The sequence below is a fragment of the Ixodes scapularis genome, unplaced genomic scaffold (genome assembly GCF_016920785.2).
Source record: "Ixodes scapularis isolate PalLabHiFi unplaced genomic scaffold, ASM1692078v2 PGA_scaffold4__175_contigs__length_147842914, whole genome shotgun sequence".
NCBI lineage: Eukaryota > Metazoa > Arthropoda > Arachnida > Ixodida > Ixodidae > Ixodes > Ixodes scapularis.
In genome coordinates, this window is record NW_024609879.1 from 12963125 (window position 1) to 12987542 (window position 24418).

The following is a 24418-nucleotide window of genomic DNA, read 5'->3' on the forward strand; positions in this document are numbered from 1 at the left end:
ATGAGCGTTACTTGTATAGTGAAGTACAAGGAGTCCTGCAAAAAGCTGGTTGTAGGCGGCGAGAAGGCTGCGGCGGATGTGAGAACGGCCCTTCTCACAAGCCCCTTTAAAGATGTCGTGGACAACATGCTGATACAGGTGAGTGATATGCGCGCACACGTTTTGTGTGGTACTTGCAGAGGCGCGAGAGCGGCTTTCAAGATTAGGTCACAGAGGTTTTCGATTTCGATAAAATAAATTCTGTTCCGCGTCATTCATGAAGAATGTAGGCTATCGGTGACCCTCTGGAGCGAAACACCCGCTCTGAAAAGATGTCGGTGGTCGCTGCAGGAGCGAGTGGCGAGTAATTGCGAGCCGATCGGGCACCGATGCACTTTCTCCAGTGCTTCCAATAAAAAAAAAGCCACGTCTCCCCGTGTAGAATTTCTTTTTCGAGTAGGTTTTGTTTTGTTTTGATGACAGGTTGAGTCTACACATCTCTGATTAGGCTGCGTCGAATAAGGCCAACATTTATTTAAAAATTGGTGTGGTTTAACTATAAGTTTGGTTATTACCTGCCGCTTACGGCCTGCCCCCCCCCCCTTTTTTTTTAATAATTGTTTTTCATTGAAGCTAGTTAACTAAGCCCATTGCCCTACATGTCTACAAACCTTAAAAAAAAAAGTTTATTACTTTACGTGTGATATGCCGCGGGTGTTCCAATAAAGATCGACTTAAAAAAAAGTTCCTAGAATATGTTGTACGGGATAGACAGAACCTCTTTCTGGGAACAAATTGACAGCCGCAGTGGGCGTCCGTATTCCGAGCAAATATACTAATTAACAAACCAATTAAAAAAAATAAAAACATTATTTCTTAATCGGCGCAGTTTGGTAGCCACTGCGAGTTTGATGCCGCAGACAAAATGACCCCATATCCGTTTTTAAAACAGAAGTTTTCAAAAACTGTAGCGTGAGAAAATCGCGAGCTTTTTCCGAAGGAAACCGAAACAACACGAGAAGCGCAGGAAATCACGTGCAACGGTACCTTCAGCTGGTGACGTGTTGTGACGTCACCTAATCTTCGACGCGCAGTTCAAAACGTCTACGTCATTTTGCCGTCGACCTCGGCACGCAGCACGCGCTTTTTGCCGCATCACTCATAAAAAAAAAATAATAATAATAAATAAATAAATAAAAAGTTTGCTAATGCTGAAGACCATGGAGCACGGAATGTCCCGCACGAACCACTCTGTGCATCATTCGCGCAATGTGTTTCAATCTTTTTATATATATATTTATTTGTTTTGAAATATATATATATATATTTTTATTTCAGTGTTGTTTTGTTTTTATTCTGATATATTTTATTGCATTACATTATTTTTGTGATTTTATTTTTATGTTATCGGAATATTATTGTATATTATTTTTTAATCTTTTTTATATTTGTTGTTGTGTATTTTTATTTGTTTTAGTTATTTTTACACAAAACATGCTGCTCTCACTGGCGCATTTGCTTTTAAATCAGAATTATTAATCCCTCAAGGCCAGCTGTGTGACTATGATATCCAACTGGCCGCCGCACCGACCTAGCTTCGAGCCTCGCCGAGGCTCAATCTTTATATATCAACTTTATATGAAAGCTTAACATCTGTAATGCTCCCATCATGTATTCAAGACGCTCGCTATGACTGCTATTATGATACCTGTTCATGCAATTTTCTTCTAGGAAATGCCCCATAAAACACATTCTGTGTTTAGAAGAAAAAAAAATGGAACTGCTACTTGAAATGAAAATCTGTGCAGGTCTATCTCTCTTGCATGGAGTGATGCGGCCAATGCAAGTGGCCGCCGGATGCCGAGCTGGAGAGAAAAATAATGCAGAAAATTTGAACCACGTGCCGTAATTGGGTGACGTTTCAACTCGTCAACAGCGGAAGTTTTCTTTGCACATAATTCCCTGTGCTTCTCATTCACTGTTTCAGTTTCCTGCAGAAAAAAAGCTAGAGATTTTGTCGCGCTGCAGTCCTTGTGAGAAGGGATTTTTCCGTTTTAGAAATGAATATGGGATCATTGTCTGCATCATCAAACTTGCAATTCATACTGCCCACCAAACTGCACTAATTTACAAATTAATTCGGTAGATATTTAGTATGTTTCTGCAATCCCAGGCATCTACCGTGCTTAGTTGACAATTTGTTTTCAAAAAGAGTTTCTTTTTATCCCAAACAGCATAATTTAGAATACCATGCATCTGCCCATTCCGCACTAAGCGCCCACTCCCAAAACTTTAAACATCTAAAAAAATGTGCACAGTACATATATATATATATGTAAAATTGACGACCTCACATGCGCCCATCCCCTATTTTTTCTTGATTATCTTCAAAGTTTGAGTTGGCACTTGCTCGGTATTTTATGGTATTTTTTGAGATTTTTAAAGTCATTGTAGAAACACTCGGTATTAACTTACCTTTTCACGTGCAGCTAAGCTGATTTATATTTAATATTTGTTTCAGGTGAAGGACAAAGCACTCAATGAGTTCTTTGATATTGATGACACAACTGTTGTCACGAACGGTGACATTATAAGACTGGTCGAAAACCCATTCCTGGACCTATTCGCCAGAAGTGCACCCTTGGAGCTGTTAGTACATTTATGGCACACTTGATCTATTTGCTTGTTGTGTTGAGTGTGTAAACACTTTCACTTTCAGCACGTATAAGAGGATGACGATGACATTACTGCATATGTATAATTTGCTTCATAACCGGGACAGAGCCCTAGCAACTTTGATTTTGTCATGACAGAAATTGATGACACTGCTTTTTGCACATTCTTAAGAAACTTTCTTATGGTGGAAAGACTAAGGACAGAATACTTCTCCACTGCAGCGATCCTGATTTTGCATTGAGCCCGGAGAGTCCTGCTGTTCCCAGCCCTGTATCCGTACAATCAGCACCTGGACCACTATGGTACAAGTTTCCTGACTTCCCGATCAACATTGCTCAGGAAATTGAAAAGACGGAAGTGGGCAAGGTGATGCCGGATTTGAGGAGGAACATCATCAGACAGATTGTCTCATCTTTATGTATAGAGACTATGTGAGTATCAAACTGTATTTAACATTAGTTCTCCATTGTTTAATATTTAATTATTTTCCAGCTAGCAGTCATGATGAGGCATTGGGAGGGCACACTTTCCAAACGCCAGATTGCCTTGGGCAATCTGGCATTTTCATGTGGAAAATTAGTTCAAGGCATTTGCAACAGATGTGCAGTCATGTCTCCACTTTTTGCAGGGTCTTACATAATTTGTAACCAAACATATGTCTTTTATATGCACTACCCATATCCTGAGTCCCATAAATGCTGCTCTATCTGATGTGTATCCTGATAGACGTGAACAATTTCTGTGTGATCAATTCTGGTAGTTCAGTTTTAATTTGGGGTGAAGGCTCAGTATTCTTTTGCTAGTGAGTTTCCTTTGATGAATGTGGCATCACCACAGTCGAGACTGCAAACTCAAACATTAGAAGAGGGGAAACGTTTGTGATTTAAGCTCCACCCTTTACTATCATTAGCATATTAATCTTCCTTTCTTCTTTAAAAAATGCTTCAAAAGAAAAAAAAGAAAGAAATTACATGTTCTGGTTTATACAGCATGAGGCTGCTTCAAGACAAATAGAGCCAAAATGTCCTAGTAGGTGTTGCACTGCTGCTCAGGGAATTTTCGATTAATGTGCTATGAGCTGAGCTAGTTGGTGCATGATACTAGGATAGGGCCAGCTTAAACAAATAAGAGAAAAAAATGTGAAATTACCGATAGAAAAATAGTGTTATAACTGAACTACCAGCTAGACTACATGAGAAATGCTTGGAACTATGGCCATCGAAGAAAACAAAGCAATGCATGTCAGCGTGCCTTTTATCAAGCTAAACATGAAAAAAAATATATATATATATTTGCGGTGTTTTACGTTTCACTGAAATGTGGGTCCATTTCAAAGTAAATTCTATCTATTTATCTCTTAGAAGAAGAAAAAGAAGCACATACCATATTTGCCGGACTATAAGTCGCACCCTTGTATAAGTCGCACCTCTTCGCACGGTTCAAGCGATGAGTTCTTTAGTTTACGTGCATCGGTATTGCAAAATCAGAGTTTTGCACAATCGGCTAGATCGCATGTACCGTTTGATGTGCAACATTGACTTTTTAACTCGCAAGAAATGCCCACAGCATGGAGCTGTCTGGCGGGGGCAGTCAAGTGTTTGTCAGCAAAAAGACGTAAAATGCTCAAAAAAAGATGGTAGTCAGTTTTATTCGAGGTAACTCGTGCCGAGCGAACAAAAGTTTAACGAGCTAGACACTAGTGAACCAAGCTTTGGAGCACTAAGCCTAGCCTAGGCCAAGTCCCGGAGACGACGGGACTCGGCCTAGGCTTTCTGCGCAGGCAGAAAGGGAAACCTTGACATACTTTTTTTCGGTACCTCTAAGAGATCGGCTAGGCACAATTCTTTTTTGTTACATGTAGCAACATGGATGGAGCATGGCAAAAAGAAACTGGTCATCAAACGGAAACTAAGAGAGACATGAGAAAATAGTCTGTAATGCGTGTATGCCAGCCCACTTACCTTACAGTGTTATTGGACTGAATGAAGCAAAAGAATACTGAATGAAGCAAAAGAATGCCATGGCTGAATTAGGCAACGTCGATAACATGCTGTAAAAGCTTTATTCTCACTGCATTGCATATCCAAATTGAGCCGCTCTGGGGAAACCTTAAAATTTCTCGCTTTCTGAGTCAGTTATGAAAAGTGTAGAAGAGTGCGGTGACAGCAGTGCCTCCTGGAGGGGGCAACACCACCTATGACTACATAGTTACGGTGCTCTACAAAAAATGGCGTTCGGCGCATTAAAAAAATGGCTTCGGACCGTGAAAACAAAATCTAAAAACTCGTGTAAGTTGCATTGTTGTATGAGACACACCAAGAAAAATGTTTGGAAAAAACCACAACTTATACACCGGAAATTACGGTAGTCAAGGTGCACAAAGAGGAAGAAGTTTTAAACCATAGCAGATAATCCAGCTACTATATCTCTGTCTCTTTTTGTATCTTTGCATTCTGACACTTACCTCTATTAATACTTTATTGTGTACATTGAGTGTAGTTTTCACATTTCTCAAGTTAGTCTCCCATGTCTGCAAGAAATTAAGTTAAGAAATTGAAGACAGGATGCAATATTTTAATTGTACAATCAACGTATTAATTTATGGCTTAATTATTTCTGTGCCCATAATGACAGTTAAGATCTGCCTAAAATAAATGATGCCAATTGTCAGTCTCATTTGTCAGTAACCAATCGCTCAAATGCTTCTCACCTGAAATATCTCCTAGGTACCCTGATGAACACTACCTTACAGCTGCCCAAGAACTCGTCAGGAGGTACCCGCAACTGATGGATAAATCACGAACTCGCTGTGTGAGTATGCATTTATACATCAATGACCTGATCGTAACAACTAACTGTGACACCTTTGGTTGCCATTGTACCCAAAGGTGATAACTCTGAGATTTCTCACAATCTGTTAGAGGCTGCCCAACTCATTTTGCTTTAGGGATTGAATTTGCAAATATACAAGTCATGAAGGCTCCATAATCTCCCCCTCCCTTTTCCTGCCTTTGACTGCCCTGCCTGTGCAGATCCGGATGAGCATTGTACCTGTGTGGGGTCGCATATTGCTACAGCATGATGCACGTTGAAGACCCCGGCTAGCAGTCATACTGCGCTGGCTATACCACATCTAGAGTACGAAGAAGTGTCGCCATACATCAAAGGCAGCCTGGCCTTACGCTGTATAAATACAAACGTTTATTTGAACTTTTTTTAATTTGATTGGTGTTATTTAAGTTGCAGATATGGTTGAGCAATTAAATCACATAGAATTTAGGTGATATGAACAATCTGTATAAGCATATTCTCCACCACCAAGGAGCCCTTACTACAAGGAGCCCATACTTCAGTTTGTTGTACCGCTGTCACAGCTGTGGCACTGATCGGCTGTAATGGTAGAGCATATTCAAGGATAAAACTGTACATTGCCTATTTCATGGGTTGCATGCTGGAAACAAATTTAGGAACGCTCAACCATATGCTGATAATGTTCACAGGCACTATACTCGGTGACAACTTTTCTTAGCATTTCTGAAGAGACGTGGAGAGTGCGTGCACAGCTCTAGTCAGCGCTCAAAAGGGAAGATGGCATGCATGCCCATACTTTTGACAGCATTGCCAAAAGTTGTCTTCGAGTATAGTCACTTATTTGTTTTATGACAATTTTCGTAAAAAATCAATTACATTTGTGTAGAGATGAGGCTGCAGGCCATCATTCAACACCCCTGGGCAGTACAGTGTTTGTAAAATCATCAAATTAATCAGTAAATTCAGCAGATAGGCAAAGTGGATAAAATTTTCCCAAACATCACATATTGACTCTTGCTAGACAATAGTTTACTTTCATAAATCCCTCCCTGTAGCATGGCACATGCTCCAAACTAGGGACAGTTAGCCACTGAGAAGAATGGTGAAGCCAGCGGCGTAGACTTTCTATTTTCCTGGGGGGGGCAGGCTGAGAAGTTCTCCCCGGGGGGGGGGGGGGGGGGGGGGGTGCGCTTTAACTGCTTGCCAGAACTGGAGATTGAAGCTAACGAAAGGCACGCTGGTACTTAATTTCCCATGTATTTTGTCAATAAAAGCAAAGTAGGCGTTATTTTGTTTACATGCCACTCCTAGAAGCTCGTTACATGGCACGTAAACAGCGTCTCGTTAAGGATCATGGCCCGGGCCGGGGGGAGCTTGGATTTCACCGGGGGGGGGGGGGGGGGGGGGGGCACAAGCCCCGATGCCACCCCGTAGTCTATGCCTATGGGTGAAGCCATATATTTTTTGGTTTGGATCAATGTATGAATGCATCGGCACTCCGAATACACATTAAAATGTTAAAAGAGAGCTGAGAAAAATAAGACAAAAACTGCTAAAGATCTGTGATGAGAGACTGAGACGACGAAACTATGCTCACAATCTACTGTTCCCAGAGTCCACCGTGTCGCACCTCTCCACCAGGGTCATTTCAATTTTGGGAAAGGTCTATTGTCAATTACGTCATTAATCAGACTTTTTCTGATGTCACATTTTAGGCCTCCTGGCACGCAGGTATCAAGAACCGAGCCCGAAATGTTCGCAAAAGGATGCCAGCTGGACTCATGGAGGTGGATTCTGCAAGGGCAAAAGCCAAGGCTCGACAACAAAGCCGAAGGGTCGAACTTCCTGGCGACCACCACTCTGTGCCGAAGAAGGCAGTCAGAAACGTAAGCTCATGAGTAGTTGAGGGTTAGAAACATTTCGTTTGAGCTGCCAAATTATGTAAATATTGAAGTACCTTGTAAAAAATGCACTCTATTTCCACGGGAAAGGCTGGTCGAACAGCCTTGAGGCAATTGGTTTAATTTTTTACTTGCTTGTTCCACTATGTGAGTACTCTGTGGCATTGAAACTGGGGAGAAGGGGGGAAGGGGGGAAGACCCCTAGGACATTTCTCGTAAAATAATCAAAGGAAGGGAAGAGAAATCCCGCCTTCCTCACCTCCATCTCTTAAACACTTCCCACACTCCTGGTGTGCTTGTAACATCCAAGGAAAGGAAAGGCCCATTTCTTTCATGGGGTATTGTTTACTTTCTTTGTCAAAGAGAAGCAGAAACAAAAATGTTTTTATTTGTTCATGGTGCATGTGACAAAACTGATTTGTTCATAGTGCATGTGACAATAGACCCTTTCCGGAATTCAGTCTGGCCACTTTGGTCACTATCATCATCATCTGAAAACGGCATATGTGCTATACTAATGGCGGCCTTCTGTTTACTGATGAAGGAAGAAGTTGAAGATGCTCCTAAGCAGATGATTCGAGGCCTATACATTCTCGATGTTAGCGCGGCGTGAAGCAGGAATTGGACGTAAGAGCTGCGTAAGCGTTTCTTTTCTAACTCGGTCCCAGTCAATCTGTTAGTAGCACTCACTCGGCTTCAAAGCCCCTTGATGTATAAAACACTATCAAAGCGTCTATGTGGGTTGGCGCTTCGTTCTGACTGACTGCATTTGTTTCGCCATTGACACTAAAAGAGATTGAAAATAATTGTAGTGAAGTGCACATTCTCGTTTACCGTTGACCTTTAAGTGATGGTGCCCCAATAAATACTGCAGACCACAGGTTCATTGCTGCCATTAGTATAGTAAAAGATGAACCGCCATTTGAGTCACCAGATGGCACTGAATTCCGGAAAGGGTCTATTACTATAGAATTGTTAAATTCTTGTGCATGTCCCAGTGAAATCTCAGAAAGAGAAATCATGGAAGCAGGTTCTATCAGTCAGTCATAACACTCATCAGAAAAAACAAGAAAGGAAATGGGAACTAGGGATAGAAAAGAATTGTTAAAAGGGCAATGCAAATTTTTTTTTACTTTCGATAAGTATAGTTTAGAATTATTCCTGGATATTTGTAACGTATGAAACACGCATTGTTTTTTTTTTTCTCCACACAATGGCAGTCACAAAAATAGATTTGAGAAAAACGAAAACCAGATAAAGCAGCCACGTGATCTGGAGCCAAATTAAATGCCTCCAGTGTTTAACATAGCCACGCTCTGGGGCTGCAAAAGCACAGGGTGCTGCCTGAGTTCCGTACATTGTTCAAAAGTTCTGCTATTCCCGCCATCACAGCGATTCGACATGAGCCACTACCCAAATGCATCTCGATGCATTGAATGTCATGAGTCCTAATCGAATGCTGACGCAGTGCTTGTGTCCACTGTATGAGCTGTACTAAATATCATCACAGCGAAGATCTCGAAGCTTGGTAACAAAATCCTGGAGATCACATTGTTGGCGTTGTCCTTGCAACTTCGCCATCAAGTTTCGCGAAAAAGAGGCTGGAAGAAAACGCCCATTTTTATCTTTCTAAGTTCACTGCGACGAAGACGCTTCTTGGAAAGTGGCGTTGTGTTAGAGTATTCTTGGGTCCCACTAGTGCCTGGAAGCTTGTGTAAAGTGAGAAACACTCCTACCAATCATTGTTGCACGGCCCCTTCAAAGGGGGTACGTAATAAGAATTTACAGAATGAAAGCATACCAGGGACAGAAGACTGACACATACAGATCTTTTGAAACGTCTATGTCCGTCTTTTGCCCCTGCTGGGCGTTTATTTTTTTGTCTTTTACTACCAGGAAAATGGTCCTTTAAAAAGAATGAGATGCTCCAAGGTCTCGGAAGAGCAGTCACATTATTAGGCTCGTTCTATTTACCTGCACCTGCTGCATTAGTGCAGAAAAGTGTAGGGCGGTGTACTTCCGGTCATATATCAATACACATACCGGAAGTACACTGCACCTACACTTCTCTGCACCCGTGCAGGAGGTGCACGTAAATCGAACAAGCTTATTGAAGGATAAAAGGTTTATGCTGTCGAACATTGAACTCGTAAAGTGCACTGATATTGTGAGTGTCTTTTTTATTCATTGAACAAAACAATAATATATAAATATATAGACATTGTATTCCTGAAATTATTTAAAAATACCATAGCAATGTTCTGACTGTTTCGGAATCGATGTAACACAGCATGCTTTGCATATGCTTGCCATTGTGAGTCATCCTCACATCTCTTGTTGGGCAATTGTTAGTTCGTTGGGTGTCTTGAAGGGGGTCCTCTATAGACCAACAGAGTGTTTACAAACAAGCCCGCTTTGCCCACACCAAGTGTGGGCACTGCGCTTGTGCAGCAACTGAATTCGGGAGGAATACGTAATGTGTTTGCGCATGCGCAGTACTGACAGGAGCGCCACCGCAGTGGCGTGACATCAGTGAGTTGAGTTGGTCTATATTATTCCTAAGAACACTGTTACAAAAAATGAAACATACAATCTTTATCTAAAAAAACAACATGAAAAGCATTGCTTTTAAATTGTTTTTACAATTTCAGATGGTTCAGGCTACAGACTGTGGCCCTGGAGAAGACGAGGAAACGATCAACGGGCAGATTGAGTTTATGAAGAAAGAGATGAAGAAGACGGTGTGGGACAAAAGGAAAGTGGAAGACGCTATGAACCGAACCTACAAAGCCAGGCGGGCATGGTTAAACGGAGCAAATTTGACAGTGACTGCTGTGACAGATCGCTACCCAGCCCTTACGCGGGCACAAGAAGCAAGTATTCATCCTAAACCTATTAGTTTAACTAGGCTACAGATTTCCTGGTGTTTAAGGATGAACAAAATATTTGCAGGCGTTTTTTTGGAGTTTATTTTATGTAAAAAATTTTGTATTTCGACAATTTGGTTTGTGCAAATGCCAAAAAAGATTATTACTCACAAAAACAATTGCAGAAAAAGAACTTGTAAAAACTAAGAGCTTAAGTTTAATTGACATCTTGTTGACACCCTTATAATGCCTCTCACTCACAATAATGCAACAGCACTGGCAAACGACAGACAGCGAGTTGGAACCCAGTTCAAGGTGTGGGTACTTTGCAAGTAATGTAAACATCTGGAGCCTTTGGTTTTATTATTTCTTCACAGATTACCTGGCAGTGCCCAAAGGCATTATAACAAGTTAGGAAAATAATGTGCTCATCATGACACCTGTAACAACCGGTTCCATTCTACAATGGTTTTAACCGAAAAAGAATTGGCATACATGCTCATCCTGTCACAGTGCTTCCTCAGTTTAAAAGTGTGTTTGTTGTGTAAAGGAACAAAATATGGTTACTTTAAGTAGACATCACTGTTAATTCAAGTTTGATTTTTTCTTTAATATTAAGAATAAAATGTTTAATCAAATATTCAGAATAAAAACCAACCTTGAAGTTATCCCACTACCCTTCTGCTTCATGTAATAGCAAAAATATAAGTGTTCTCAAGCAAAATGTTTCTGTTACAAGGAATGCAAGTAACAACGGCCAGTGTACTTTCGAGCAGTGTTGCCCAGCTCTGGCTTAAACAAAAACTTTGGGACTATCCGTGGTGGCTGCCCGACTGACGGTAACTTTCATGCCACTGTCCTTTAAGGATAGTAATTCCAGTAAGAGTATGTGCATGACATATGTCTGAGGGAGGATTTATGAAAATAATACAGTCGCCGACTGATTATTCGGACTCGGAAGGGACCCGCCCCGAAATGGTCCGAACAAGCAGTCCGAAAATTCGGTAGATGAAAAGCTTGCCTTTATTACGCCTAAGCAGGCTTTAAAAAGCCGTCAATAGTGGCTTGCTTAATCTTTTGCCTGCTTGCGATGATGTCTGCTTGCATTTGTGTGAGCGCTGTGTTCTCGTCGTACACATTCAACAGCAATGTTAATGCATTCATAATGTCTGCTGTCAATGGCTGCAGGCGGTAGTCGTCGTCGGAGTCTCATTTTTTGCTGATGCGAAAAACGAGACGAAAGGTGCAAACCCACAAACGCAAAATGGCTACCGGCGACGCGAAAGTGGGGCGGAGGCGTGAAGGGATGGAAGGAAACAAAGCAAAATAATAATAATAATGATGATGATGATGACGTGCAGCTACAGTAAAACCTCGTTATAACAAAATGGGATATAACAAACTAATGGATATAACAAAGCAATCATAATTCCCCTTGCTTGCTATTAGGGAAGAAATGAACATTGGCTATAACAAACTAATGGTTATAACGAAATAATTACGATCGCTCCTTCAACTTTGTTATAACGAGGTTTTCCTGTAAATGAAAAAAAAGGGCTAGCGGTAGGACTCAGGAGTAAGTACTCAAGTCGCGCTGCCAAACCAAACCAACCCAATTCATTTGCAGCGAACATAGAATTCAAAATGGCCACTTCTCGGTGGTGTTTCCCACTGATCGCTCGCGACGAGTTTGTCCGAATTATCAAACTTTCGTACTTCAAGCTGTCCGAAACATTGGTCATGAATATACACTACATCTTTGGGATAAGTCACGGTTCCTCCTTTAGGTCCGAACCATCGAACTTTTGTTCTAAGCATGTAAGTCACCGAAAAATCGGTCGGTGACTAACATGCTTAGAACAAAAGTTTCCAGAAATCAGTGGGTTTTTTTCGTTTTAAAGAAGTCTGAATTTCTGACACTGGAGAATGTCTCTTGGCATTTTTCGGTGAAAATCCGAAAGTCTGCTGCCTAATTATAACTAAAGAGTATCAGCTATGATTTACAGTGCATGTGGTAGATCTTTGCATAATTTCATGCATTAGCTACGCTGTACAATTCTCTTGAACACAAAAAAAAATGTACAGTAAACTCTCACTTGAGCAAACCTCAAGGGACCCAAGGAACATTCACTAAACTGAATATATTCACTAGAATATGGAACAGCATAGGGCACAACATACATCGAGTCAAAAGTGTGAAATGCAATTTATGGAGTCACGTATATCAATATACTATACAAAGTGCATAACAGTTACCCTGCTGCTTTTTCATTTTGAAAAAAAATTTTAATTTTCATTTGCATTGGTGCTCTTAATGCACAAGAAGTAGCAAAGCTGTCCAGAGAGTATCTTTTTTTGCACTTCCTCTGGTACAGCCTGTTGCTGTGACGAAGCCATACCGCAACGGCATCGTCCACTGGCTCAAAATATCCCGTGCAGAGTCGTTTCACGTTGGGATGCTCCTTCAAGCTTTGACTTTTGCTTCACTATCGTTGACAACGTCGACGGTGGAATCCTGTAGTCCTTCGCAACGTCCACTTGCCTTTAACCATTGTCCAGGCGCTGAAGGATTTTGAGCTTGTCCGATAGAGACAGCCGCTTCTGTTGTACTCATAACGAAAGTGGGCGCACAAACTGCTGTCCTGCCGTTGTTACCCAAAACTAAGATGGCCGAACGGAAGTGGTGACTGTTGTAGCGTGCGGATTGAGTTATCGCGACTGAGTCATCGCGGAAGCGCCGCCCGGCTCGTGACGTCATGTCTGTGATAAAAACGCTGCGCTCAGGAATAAAGCACTTCTTGTTCGCCAGCACGCCATGGTCTACAGTCACTTCATGTGGCGACGAGGCTGTCTACGTGCCCTCGTAGGCAACGGAAAGCGACAGCGAGGCGAGTGACGCGAAGGAACGCACGGCCACGGAAGAGCAAGCGCAGCTTGTCATGCGTTGAAGCCTGCCAGCGACGCTACATATTCCCGGAGTATGACATCGCAAGCAGCACGCCGGCCACCGCCTTCGTGTACCGACAAAGGGCAACGAGCAACGCCCCCGAGATTTCGCCTCGGGAACTCGACTTGAACAGCAACGGGGACAACCTGCTACGCAAGGGAACGTCGAGCGGATGAGTACTGTGTTTCTTTTGGGGTTCCGAAATGTCACGCTTGGGAAGAATATCGGAGTTTGACCCTAAGACACAGAACATTGAATCGTATTTGGAACGATTTGAACATTTTTTAGTGGCAAACGACATAAAGGACGAGAAAGTGCTTCCCGTATTTCTGACAGTGATAGGCCCTGAGGCTTATGAAGTGCTAAAGAGTCTGGTCGTGCCGGCGTCCCCTGGCGAGAAGTCGTATGCAGTTGTTAAACAGTTGTTAATAGAACATTACAGCCCTAAGAGTTCCGTTATAGCGGAGCGCTGTAAGTTCAACAGACGTGTTCAGGACGAACATGAAAGCGTAGAAGACTTCATAGTTGAACTGAAACACTTGGCTAGGAAATGCGACTTTGGCAACTTCTTGCAAGACGCCCTTCGGGACAGGCTAGTAGCAGGCATACGTAATGAAGAGAGCCAGCGTGCCTTGTTTGCCGAGGAAAACTTAACGTTTGAAGGCGCTTGCAAGATTGCGCTCGATCGAGAACTGGCGGCTCGAGACACTGCACTCATGCAATCGAGAGACAAAGAGGCATCGTTAAACGCTATAAAGAGTCGACAAAAAGGACGATCAAAGGGCTCGAAACCTAAAGATATTCAAGGGCCTAAAAAGGAAAGGTGTGAAAGATGTGGTAGGAGTCATGCCTCGAATGTTTGTTGGTACAAGAGCTTTGTCTGCCGCAAGTGCTCGAGAGTAGGACATTTGCAAAAAATGTGTCCAAACACAAGGGTGCCGAAGAACACGAATGCTCTGGAATGTTCTGACGAAGACGCTGAGCATGACGTGTACCATGTTATAAATACGACTCAATCGTGTTACGAAGTGAGTGTTCAAGTTGAAGGGAAACCCTTAATCATGCAAATTGACACAGGAGCGGCAGTCACAATTGTTCCTGAGAGCGTGTACGACTCTGTTTTTCCACATGTAAAATGTGGTCCGGCTAAAATGTCACTTCGCACGTACACTGGAGAACATCTGCAGCTCAAAGGACAGTGTGATGTCGCTGTTGTGTACAAGGGTCAAAGTATGACGTTGCCCGTAGTAATTGTCAAAGACAATGGAAGGAGGCTTCCAGTGCTGCTTGGACGGAACTGGCTCCAGCGTTTAAGGCTGGACTGGCATGAGATTGGCCAAGTCACAACGGAAGATAGGGCTCAGGCACTGCAAAGGAAATACCCTTCCGTGTTCTCAAAAACACTGGGCACCATACAGAAGTTCGAAGCGACGATCTTGCTGAAGTCTGGTTCGGTCCCTGTGTTTAGCCGTGCTAGACCTGTTCCCTTTGCTTTGCGAGAGCAGGTAGAAACCCAGCTGCGCAGCATGGTAGAAACGGGCATGCTTCGACAAGTAGCGCGCAGTGACTGGGCAACACCACTTGTCGTTGTCCCAAAAAAGGACGGTAGTCTCAGACTCTGTGGAGACTACAAGGTAACGATAAACCCTGTTTTGAAAACCGATCACTATCCGCTGCCCAGGCCGGAGGACCTGTATTCTGTCCTCGCAGGAGGCAAGGTTTTTTGCGTACTTGACCTCTCTGCGGCGTATCAGCAGGTGCCACTCGCTCCAGAGTCCAGACCATTTTTGACAGTTAACACTAGCTTGGGTCTTTTTGAATTCCAACGCCTTCCCTACGGTGTGGCTAGTGCACCCGCAATATTTCAGTCTATGATGGATGAGGTGCTAAAAGGCATTCCGCACGTCGGATGCTACATTGACGATGTAATCGTGGCAGGATCTGACACGGCAGACTGCCAAAAGACTCTCGAACGTGTCTTGGGAAGGTTGCGTGAGTACAACATCACGCTCAACGCGGACAAGTGCCGTTTCTTCCAAGAATCCGTGACGTATCTGGGTCACACGGTGACCGCAGATGGGATTTACCCTACAGAGGCCAAGAAAAGAGCGATCTTGGCAGCACCTGAGCCCACCACCGTCACAGAATTGAAGGCATATCTGGGCATGTTGAACTTCTATTCGAAGTTTTTAAAGAATGGTTCAACAGTCGCAGAGCCGCTTTATCGGCTTTTGAAGAAGGATCAGAAATGGTCATGGACGAAGGAATGCAGCGAGGCGTTTGCTAATACGAAAAAGTTGCTGACTAGCAGCCAGGTGCTGACATTCTATGACGTCGATAAGCCGATCGGAATGCTCTGTGACGCGTCCTCGTATGGCGTAGGAGCAGTTATCTTTCACGAGACTGCTGACGGCGAAGAGAGGCCTATCGCGTTTGCCTCGAGAACGTTAACGCCAGCCGAGAAAAAGTATGCTCAGTGCGAGCGCGAAGCTTTGGCGTTAATCTTTGGTCTCAAAAAGTTTCATCGCTATCTTTTTGGCAGAGAGTTCACAATCTACACTGATCATCAGCCGCTACTAGGCATTTTAGGCCAGGAAAGGCCTGTACCGACACTGGCCGCCGCACGAATGCAGCGTTGGGCCATGGTGCTGGCAGCTTATAAATATCGGCTGAAGTATCGCCGAGGGAAAAACATGGAAGTGGCTGATGCTCTGTCGAGATTGCCTCAGGCGGTGCCCGCTGAGGAAGAACCTGTTGAGTGCCTCTCAGTGTTTCAGTGCCTCCCATTGAACGTAGAGGAGATTGCAAAGTTTTCAAAACGAAGCCTTACATTGTCCCGTGTTGCTGAGTTTACTCTAAATGGTTGGCCAAGACCGCACGCGCAAGAACTTGGGCCTTATTACGTGCGCCGCGACGAGCTTTCACTTGAACAAGGTTGTGTAACATGGGGTGTCCGTGTAGTGATCCCGGAACAGCTAAGGGACCGCGTGCTGAACTTGCTGCATGAGCAGCATCCAGGCGCCAGCCGCATGAAGATGCTGGCACGAAGTTTTGTATGGTGGCCTGGAATTGATGCGGCTATCGAGCATCACGTACAGAAATGCCAAATCTGCCAAGCAGTTCAGCCCGCCGCCCGTCCGGTACCACTGCATCCCTGGAGCTACCCTGCCCGGTGCTGGTCGCGTGTGCACGTGGATTTCGCTTCAAAGGGTGCCCATGTGTTTCTGGTGCTCATCGATTCATTTTCGAAATGGATCGAGGTTTGGGTGATGTCTTCTACATCCACCACTAAAACATTGGAAAAACTTCGAGGAGCCTTTTCTGCTTACGGTTTGCCCGAGGTACTAGTGAGCGACAACGGTCCGCAGTTCACGTCAGCTGAGTTTGCTGACTTCATGAACGCCAACGGCGTGAAACACATTCGCACCCCGCCTTACCACGCAGCCTCTAACGGTGCCGCAGAGCGCACGGTTCAAACTGTGAAACGAGCATTGCTCAAGCAGGTGCTCGAAGGCGAAGCAACCGGTCGGCAGTGTTCTCTTCAGGAAAATGTTGACAGTTTTCTGATCTGTTATCGCAACACACCAAACAGCGTGACTGGGAAAACGCCCGCCGAACTATTCCTAAGGCGCCAGCCACGCACAAAACTTTCCCTGCTTAAACCCGACTTTGCCGGCGCCATGCAACGCAAGCAAGAACATGTGAAGGAACAACGCGATGTGTCGCGAGGTGCTGAACGTGTGTTCAACGTGGGCGACCGTGTTTTTGTGAAAACAGTGCGCGGTGAGTGTGTCTCCTGGGAAGAAGGAATCGTGTGTCAGGTTGTCAGTGCTGCGACCTACGTTGTGAAAGTGCTCAACCAGCTTCGCTTCACGCACGCTGACCACCTGCGTCCTCGACACGCGGAACCCATCGTGAGACCGGGCAGTACGACTGTGGATGACAATCCATCGATACCGCCACCCACGAGCTTTCCAGCCCAGGTGCCGTCAGCACCACCCAGTGCGAAGGCACCGACGCTAGCGGCGCCACCTCCAGACGCGGCTGGTCCGACGCCGACGCCGGACGCAACAGCACCAGCGCCACCCGCAGACCCCGCCCGGGAAGGACCGGCGACACCTACTGCAGCAACGCCGGTTCCGTCTACGACAGCGGAGAAGCAACCCCTTCGACGAACTTCTCGCGCATGCAAGCCGCCTGACCGTTTTAAACCCGAGGACTTTAGGAAATGAACATTTTTTGCGTGAGGGGGAAGGAAATGTTGTAGCGTGCGGATTGAGTTATCGCGACTGAGTCATCGCGGAAGCGCCGCCCGGCTCGTGACGTCATGTCTGTGATAAAAACGCTGCGCTCAGGAATAAAGCACTTCTTGTTCGCCAGCACGCCATGGTCTACAGTCACTTCAGTGACAAAGAACAGACACACCATGTGGTTTGTTTTCGTCTACCACACCGCCGCTCTGCCTCGGCGGCACTGTAAACACCAGCGATGATACGCCGCCGCTGTAGAGACAGCGGCAGCGGGGCGGCAGGCATTAGCTGTGCCAGCACTGCAGAGCACCCAACTTCGCTGAACTGATTGCAAAAATAATCCTGGGTCCACCGTCCAAGTTTGTTGAACTGGAATACTTGCTATTCCGAAATTTGTATTTCGTTGAACTGAAACATTTTTGCACAGAATGCATAGGAAAACTGCCGGGAAGTTTTTTAAAGTTCGTTATTTTGAAATATTTGTTAAACCGGCGTTCACTCAATTGAGAGTTTACTGTATACATATGCCAGTAAAACTTAAACCCGGCTGTTAAGGATTGAGGGATGAGTTCCAGACTATGAAAATTATATTATTTAATGTTGACATGCAATTCACCAATTCACATAGAATTGTCAACCCAGCCAGTAGTCAAGGTAAATGGGTTTAATACGGGGGGTGATCAAAAAGTTCCGGGACTGATTTTGTAGCATAGAAAGTGAGGGCAGTACAGTGATGCGTGCGCAGCAGTCAAAGTAAAGAACCTTATGTCTCATTATACCAAAGGGCGTCTCTGTGAAAATTTGGAGCTGCGCTACACCAGTTTGTTTGACCACATGCACGAGCATGATGGCGATCTTTCCATACACTGCAAACCAAAGCAAGAACGAACATCAATTTTATGTCAAGCTCAGCAAACATAAAACAGAGACCTCTAAAATGATTTAGAAAGCTAATGTAAAAAAAAAAGTGAGGTGTGCGATGTGTTTTGAGTGGCACTCGCACCTCAAGAATGGCAGAACGTCACCAAAGTCAAGGAGAGGTCGGATAAAGTCGCCCTACTACTCTTCGTCTTCCAGCGATGTTCTGCCATTCCTGAATCGTGAGTGCCACTTAAAAAACTTCGCGAAATTCACTGCTTTTTCACACAAGCTTGCTGAATCATATCGATTGTCTCTGCTTTATATTTGTCGAGTTTGACGCAAAATTGATGTTCGCTCTTGCTCTGGTTTGTCGTCTATAGTAAAATAGCTATTGTGCCCATGCACGTGGTCACAAAAACTTGTGAAACGCAGCTGCAAATGTTCACAAAGCGGTGCCCTTTGGTATAACGAGACACAAAGGTCCCTTTCTTTGACTGCTGAGCGCGCATCACTGTGCTGCCCTCTCTTTTTTTGCTACAAAATGAGTCCTGGAACTTTCTGATCACACCTCGTATAATGCAGACGAAAATATTAGCTAATAAGAACATGGTCTGCCTCATAGAGCAAAAGGCAGGAGTAGGCACCATCATGACCAAGTGACATAATCTGATTCTTTTTGAGTTTTATTATAGTGTTGACATCTCATTCATAAATTGATCACAATTTATAATTTACAGATTCGACAGGAGTTCAGACGGCTGACAGGTCGAGATGCCGAGGAGGGACTTGACGCGTTCCTTGAAAGGAAAACTGAAGAACTCTACAAGCTCTTCCTTATGAAGGCTGCCTCCAAACGACAGGCAAAGGAAATTCTGGAGTACTCCAAGGGATGCTCTCAAGAAGAGAGTGCAAGTAAGTGCCAAAAGAAAATTGCTTTCTCCTCTGGCATGTTTTTGGAAGCTTTCTAAGGTAGCTAATTTGCTTGTAAGTGCCTACAAAACCAGCAATTATTATGCTGCAAGTCTTACGGCCAACAACATGAGCAGATATTTTGAAATCATAATTTTTAGAAAATAAATGATGCCATGGCTACAACAGTAACATACAGCTATGTAAAGTATAGGGAGAACATTTGAACGGTATTAGCGCACACGTATGAGGAAGAGAGAAGAGACAGAAAAGAGAGCTACTCACAACTGTATTTACAAAGATGAAGAAAAGGAAGAACCTCGTCAAGATCCCATAAAGATGAAAAAGGATGAGGAAGCAGAAATATAAAACAGGAATATAAAACACAAAGTCGGGTGTTCCCTCGCACGCACAGGCTTGAGACACTGGTTCTTTGATTAAACACCAAAACCTTTGTTGGCCTTTTCGTTGCCGTGGTGCAGGGTGTGTTTGCATCAGTCTTCGCTCACGCAGGGTCACCCTTGTCAGAGGGGAAGACGAACACCTCGTCCGTGGTCGGCTGCCACTGGGTCGTCGTGCCTGATGTCTCGTGGCACCCGTGACCCATGCGAGTTCTGCATTGTCCGCGTTAAAAAGTCTGTTTCCTTGCTTGTTAAGGCTACCAACACCTCGCGGGTCATTTTATCATTGTGCCTCTCTAGGGTTATTGTTTCCCCGAACAGCGGATTGCAATTGCACTCTTTGCAATGTGTTGCGGGATGGCCTCCCACTGTGGCTCTCAGAGAATAATCATGCTCGCGAATCTGCAGCGTGTGGCATCGGTAGCCTTAACAAGCAAGGAAACAGACTTTTTAAGACGGACAATGCAGAACTCGCATGAGTCACGGGTGCCGCGAGACATCAGGCACGACGACCCAGCGGCAGCCGACCACGGATGAGGTGTTCGTCTTCCCCTCTGACAAGGGTAACCCTGCGTGAGCGAAGACTGATGCAAACTCACCCTGCACCACGGCAACGAAAAGGCCAACAAAGGTTTTGGTGTTTAATCAAAGAACCAGTGTCTCAAGCCTGTGCGCGCGAGGGAACACCCGACTTTGTGTTTTATATTCCTGTTTTATATTTCTGCTTCCTCTTCTTCCTTTTTCATCTTTATGGGGATCTTGACAAGGTTATTCCTTTTCTTCATCTTTGTAAATACAGTTGTGAGTAGCGCTCTTTTCTGTCTCTTCTCTCTTCCTCATACGTGTGCGCTAATACCGTTCAAATGTCTAACTACCAAGTAGCCCAGTTATCAACCCTTTTAAAGGGAGAACATTTATTATGATTGTAATGCCATGCTAACATTTATTTGCAGGGAAGTATTGTGACTGTCTATATTTTTTTTACTTTTTCTCAAGCGCTTCTTGGCAATGGCGCCCTGCTCCTGCTGCCATGCCTGATGAATGAAAAAAGTACCTCGATTCTGAAGAAATTGGTATGAGCAACTCATTATGCACATCTTAGTTTTCATGCAAATAGCTTTTATTACTGGCAGTCAACCTCCATACAAATAATAATTATAGACAGCAGGGCGACAGATATAGTTTTCTTTGTTAATTAGAAATGTCTAAAAGGATGCACTAATATAGTAGTACACAGCATGACACAAAGCGACCAAGTGATCTCTAGTGTTTTTTTCTTTTTTTGCACAGCTGAAGGACTGGGGTCAAAACTACCTGTATAGTGAACTGTGCTTATGCTGGGCGTCACCCTATACTCCGTTTCACAATAATTTGGCAAACTGTGAAGGTTGCAGCCAAAATGCGCCCCAGTAAGGGCGTCGGAGCAAGGCACATACAACCCTCCATGATTGAAGCCACAGAGGGCTCGTTACTACCACAGCAACGGTGCCGTCCGCGATAAAATGTAGATCTAGGCTTCTTTATCTTTTAACTGCAATTGAACTCGCACGATTGCATCTGGCCACATCACATGGAAGAAATAGACGAAGACATGTTACGTTTGAACGATACTTAATTCGGATCAACTCTTTTCAAAGAATGACGTGGCTTTTGAACAATTTTTGAAGTTTGAACGATCGTAGCCCTGTAATCGACCACTTCCGCTCAAAACGTCGCCCTAGCTATAACACCCGCCACAGATTTGCGGGTACATTAGGCGTATGGTTGCCTTGTGAACTGACCCCGAAGAGCTCACTACTCAAGTGGACGGCATTGTTACAGCGATGGACGTTCATCCAAAGTTGTTTGGTTTCGCAGCAGACGACTTTAGGCTAGCATGCAGACAACAGTTGGTTCCTCCGTGCCTCGCATTTGCTGCAGCGATACAAACTCTGTAGTGACGTCGTGTCACTGCCTCGCTCCGACGCCCTTATTGAATCGCGGGGGCTATAGCCTCCACAATTTGCCAAGTTATCGTGAAACAGAGTATAGTAGGTACATCAATCCCTTTTAAAACCCCATTGAGCAACATTGGCAGTCACCATTTGTTGGACATCAAGTGTGTGATTGGATTGGAGTCCTTTCTGGTCGATGACCTTGCACATTGTATAAACGAGCCGAGCCGAGTTAATGCAAAGCACTCGTACAGGTCACGCACCCTCATGTCTAATACATGCTCAGAATATGTAATGAAGCTATAGTGAACTCAGATACCCTTCCTCTCAAATTTTTGTGTGTATCAGAATGCCTGACAGACGTTTCTAAAGGATTGCCAGAAGGTCATTTTGTCAGTTAACTGCCCAGAGCAGTGCCACAGCACAGAAACAAGTAGCCAAGTGTGAATATTCATGTGAGTACAGATGTGGGAGAATTGGAAAGTTAAGAGGAATTATTTAGCCTATGGGTGTTCAAAACTGTCCATGTGCAACATGGTACCACCACCACTGTTCAACATTGCTTGCAACCAGGCTAGCAATGGCCATGGTGCTCACATCACAAACGTCCCAAGATGCCTATCTCTCACTTTGATTACTGCTTGATAGAAAAATATAGAGAGTCATTCAAGATAGATAGTGCACTTATCTTTAATTTGTCATTTATGCTTGCAGTTTCATTTCGGTATCCCTTTAAAAATGTCTGACAACTTGTGAACCTGGAAACATTGTGTTACCCTAGTGGAGGAAATTTAGTGTAGAAGTTCACCTGTCTGCTTCTGAATAAACAAATAGGTTCAGGGAATTTCTAGATGTTATACATGGCAGTATTCCTTTTCCTTTTTCTACAGGAGCCAGGCACCCAGCACATGAACCCATGTATTGTATACGTTGGGGAAGATGTCTTGACCTCCCCCATGTATGCAGTGAAAGTCGAAGAACTGAGCATTGACGTTCCAAGCCTCAAGCAAGCTTTCTCATTGCTAATAAGCCTATTCTGGGCCTTCGGCATTCACTATACTCCGGAGGCCAAGAATATGCTCACCATCCTGGAGCATGCCATTGGTGTTTCTCATACAAAAATGGGCACGGTTGCACTTCGGGTTTGGAGCTCATTGTGAGCTTCAGACCTGCAGATAGACGAGGCAATTTTTCCTGTTGTTCCAAAGATGCTGACAACTTTTCAGATGCTGCAACACAAAAAACAAACTACTCAATTACTTAAATTTAGAAACTTTTGAGGCAGCAGTTAGAAATGAAGAATGCAGCATTTCCACGCCATTCCTTGTGGGGTCAGGATGATCACCGACACAGGGATAGATTTTTTTGCCCTGATTTTGTGAGCTAATGGTTTCAAGGGCATCAGCAGAGGACATAGAAACATGCTATTACTGCATAATTTGGTGTACATACAGTGTGAGAGTTGCATTTTAATCAGGATTACAACCAAAAGTAGCTCGTCGTTGTAACAGGAGACTGGAATTGCAGCTGTTGCGGCGCCACGATGTATTAGAGATGTCGGTTACATATCAAAATATTTCTAGGGGTAACTAATTTCTAGGGATAACATCTTGCATATTTCTATGCAAGATGGCGGTACGAACGGAACGGGACGTCGCCGCCTGCTGTGATTGGTCAGTGCTATGCCGCTGACCAATCGCAGCAGGCGGCGATGTCCCGGCCCCTTCGTCCCAGCTTGTCCCGCAGTCTTACATAGCCCCCCAGGAGGTCGAAAGTAATCTTAAGTTCCTCGTTGGAGTGTGCCAAATGGCCTTTGTTGGCATGTCAGACCCCCAAATTCACCTCTGTCTCGCAAAGTCAAGATGTCGAGAAAGTTTCCTCATGTCAAGCTGCCATAAACACACCTCTTTCTTTGCTAAAGCGCAGCAAATTTGTCATGGTCAATGTGCTGAGAAACGGAGTGAGAGAGAGGAGACAAGAACGTCCAGGGACGTTGGAACTCTGAGCTCTAGTTGGAACGATTAGTGCGTTGTAGACCTATAGCTAGCTGCCTTTGTCTCAATTGCAAGCGTTGAATGCGTTTGAATGCGAGAGCCAAATGCCCGGTGCCAGCGTTCTGCATTCTAATGCATTCGACGAGCGCAGTGGAAACAAAGGCAGCTAGCTTTAGGTTTACCCACTAACCATTCGAACCAGAGCTCGGCGTTCCGGCATTCCCGCACGCTCTCATCTCCTCTCTCTCTCGGCACATTTGTTTTTCGCCAAAAGCTTACGTTCATGGAGATGCTATGACAAGAGTGATGTGAGAAAATCTCGGGTATTGCAGTATTCATCTACATTTTGTGTCACAACGACCAATAGTTTGTCAGCAACCCTAGAATTGCATGAAAAATTGCTTTCTCTGGAGTAAACCATGATCAACCAATTGCTATTTTTTTTAAACTGAGGGCAACTTTTTATATTTCTGGCATAGTGAATTATACTTATTGTTGAAACTGGGTTTTATGGGCTATGCCCACTATATATACTTGTATGGTTTAAACAATATCCATCTTTGCACATTATACATTTTCAGATGCTTTTCTAAGCAGTGAAATTACTAGTTCTGAGTGCTTTAATTATTTAGTTTGTAATGTTTTAAGTTATCTATTTATTTTGATGTAAGTTGATTGCTTTGTTTGATATTGTTCACAGGTGCCAATAGGAAGGCTGCAGGGCTGTTTCTGGCTTTTAACATAAAGTATAATTATTATAATAATTACAGTAGATCCAATTGTTCAGTGTTATAAAAGACTTTTTTTTTCGTTTTTCCTTTGCTTTCATTTACTTCAAGAAGTGAGTTGTTTTCAATGATTTTAATTTTTCAAGAAGGAAAAAAAAGT

General features: G+C 44.0%; 1 protein-coding gene across 1 annotated transcript; it reads left to right on the plus strand.

Moving 5' to 3' along the window:
• On the plus strand, positions 1–24173 carry LOC115325517. The gene is made up of 9 exons (XM_040210406.2): positions 1–138; positions 2501–2628; positions 2877–3086; positions 5382–5466; positions 7182–7352; positions 10019–10240; positions 19030–19204; positions 20599–20675; positions 22427–24173. The coding sequence occupies exons 1-9, from the start codon at positions 1–3 to the stop codon at positions 22694–22696; spliced, it is 1476 nt and encodes a 491-aa protein (XP_040066340.1). The 3' UTR covers positions 22697–24173.
• Positions 24174–24418: the final 245 nt, after the last annotated feature.